The sequence below is a fragment of the Aplysia californica genome, unplaced genomic scaffold (genome assembly GCF_000002075.1).
Source record: "Aplysia californica isolate F4 #8 unplaced genomic scaffold, AplCal3.0 scaffold00300, whole genome shotgun sequence".
Lineage (NCBI taxonomy): Eukaryota > Metazoa > Mollusca > Gastropoda > Aplysiida > Aplysiidae > Aplysia > Aplysia californica.
The window spans coordinates 811617-812679 of NW_004797570.1; the positions used below are offsets into that span (position 1 = coordinate 811617).

At 47.3% G+C, this 1063-nt stretch overlaps 1 protein-coding gene across 1 annotated transcript in view; it reads right to left on the reverse strand.

Moving 5' to 3' along the window:
- Nucleotides 1–97: 97 nt before the first annotated feature.
- The window catches only part of LOC101859340, a gene marked incomplete at its 3' end in the record, with an annotated part of 12750 nt that continues 11784 nt past the window's right edge, over nt 98–1063 (reverse strand). Inside the window, 1 exon segment of the mRNA XM_013084537.2 lies at nt 98–256. Coding sequence (XP_012939991.1) covers nt 98–256 — 159 coding nt within the window.

A 1063-nucleotide genomic window follows, 5' to 3' on the forward strand; every position in this document is an offset into this window, starting at 1 on the left:
TGTTTGTGTGTTTGTTTTTTGCTTGGATGTCTCTTTCTTTCTCTCTCTCTCTCTCTCTCTCTCTCTCTCTCTCGCTCATTGCTACAAGTTCCAATACCTGCTTGGTGACCTGGGCAGAGGCTCCCTTAAGGAAGATTTCTTTGCCTTTTTCAGAGTTGACTTTCTCGGCCACGACCTGGAAGGCTTTCTGAACATCGTCGTCATTAAAGGACACGGTCTCGTCTCCTCCCAAAAGGGAACGGGTTGTCTGGACACCCTAAAGAGGGGAGGATGGAAGGTGGCCGTGAGAAGGAAAACCGAGGTGTTGCAGGAGAGGGATGTGACGAGTTGGGAGGGGAAAGGGAGATTGGCTAATGAGATGCTGGAGCCGATAGATAGAGGTAGAGACACAGACAGACAGAGACATACAGAAAGACAGACGGGCAGAGAGAAAGCCATTCATGATACAAAACGACAGACGGACTGATGGACAGGCAGCCATACAGATAGACAAACAGATAGGAAGGGAGACAGACAGACAGAGACACAGATGTATAGATAGACAGCAGTACAGATAGACAGACAGACAGACACAATCAGAGTGGCACAGATAGAGATGCAGACAGAGAGATACAGGTAGACACAGACAGAGACAGAAAGACAGAGATACACAGACAAACGAGACAGAATGGGTAAATTCACAAAAAGACAGACAGGAAGTTGCCCTCAGACTCAGACCTACCAAAAGTCACATTTCAACTACCAACAGAGGTCACTGGATGACTTTTTATTACGTCCCCATCGACACAAGTTATGGTTTTAAATGCTTGTTTCGGCCCTACCTGTTAGGACCAACTCGGGCTGATTTGGATGCAACATGGCAACTGAGCGAGGAAAACTGTTGAAGAGTACTCACTCTGCATTTAACGTTGGAGACGTCGTAGTTTGGAGTTTGGCGGGAGTTGTAATACACAGTGGCCGAGCAGATGTCCATCTGAGGAAAAGGTGAATAGACGGGGTCAGTTGAGAGGACATGTGATGGTCAGTAGATTCTCTCTCTCTCTCTCTCTCTCTCTCTCTCTCT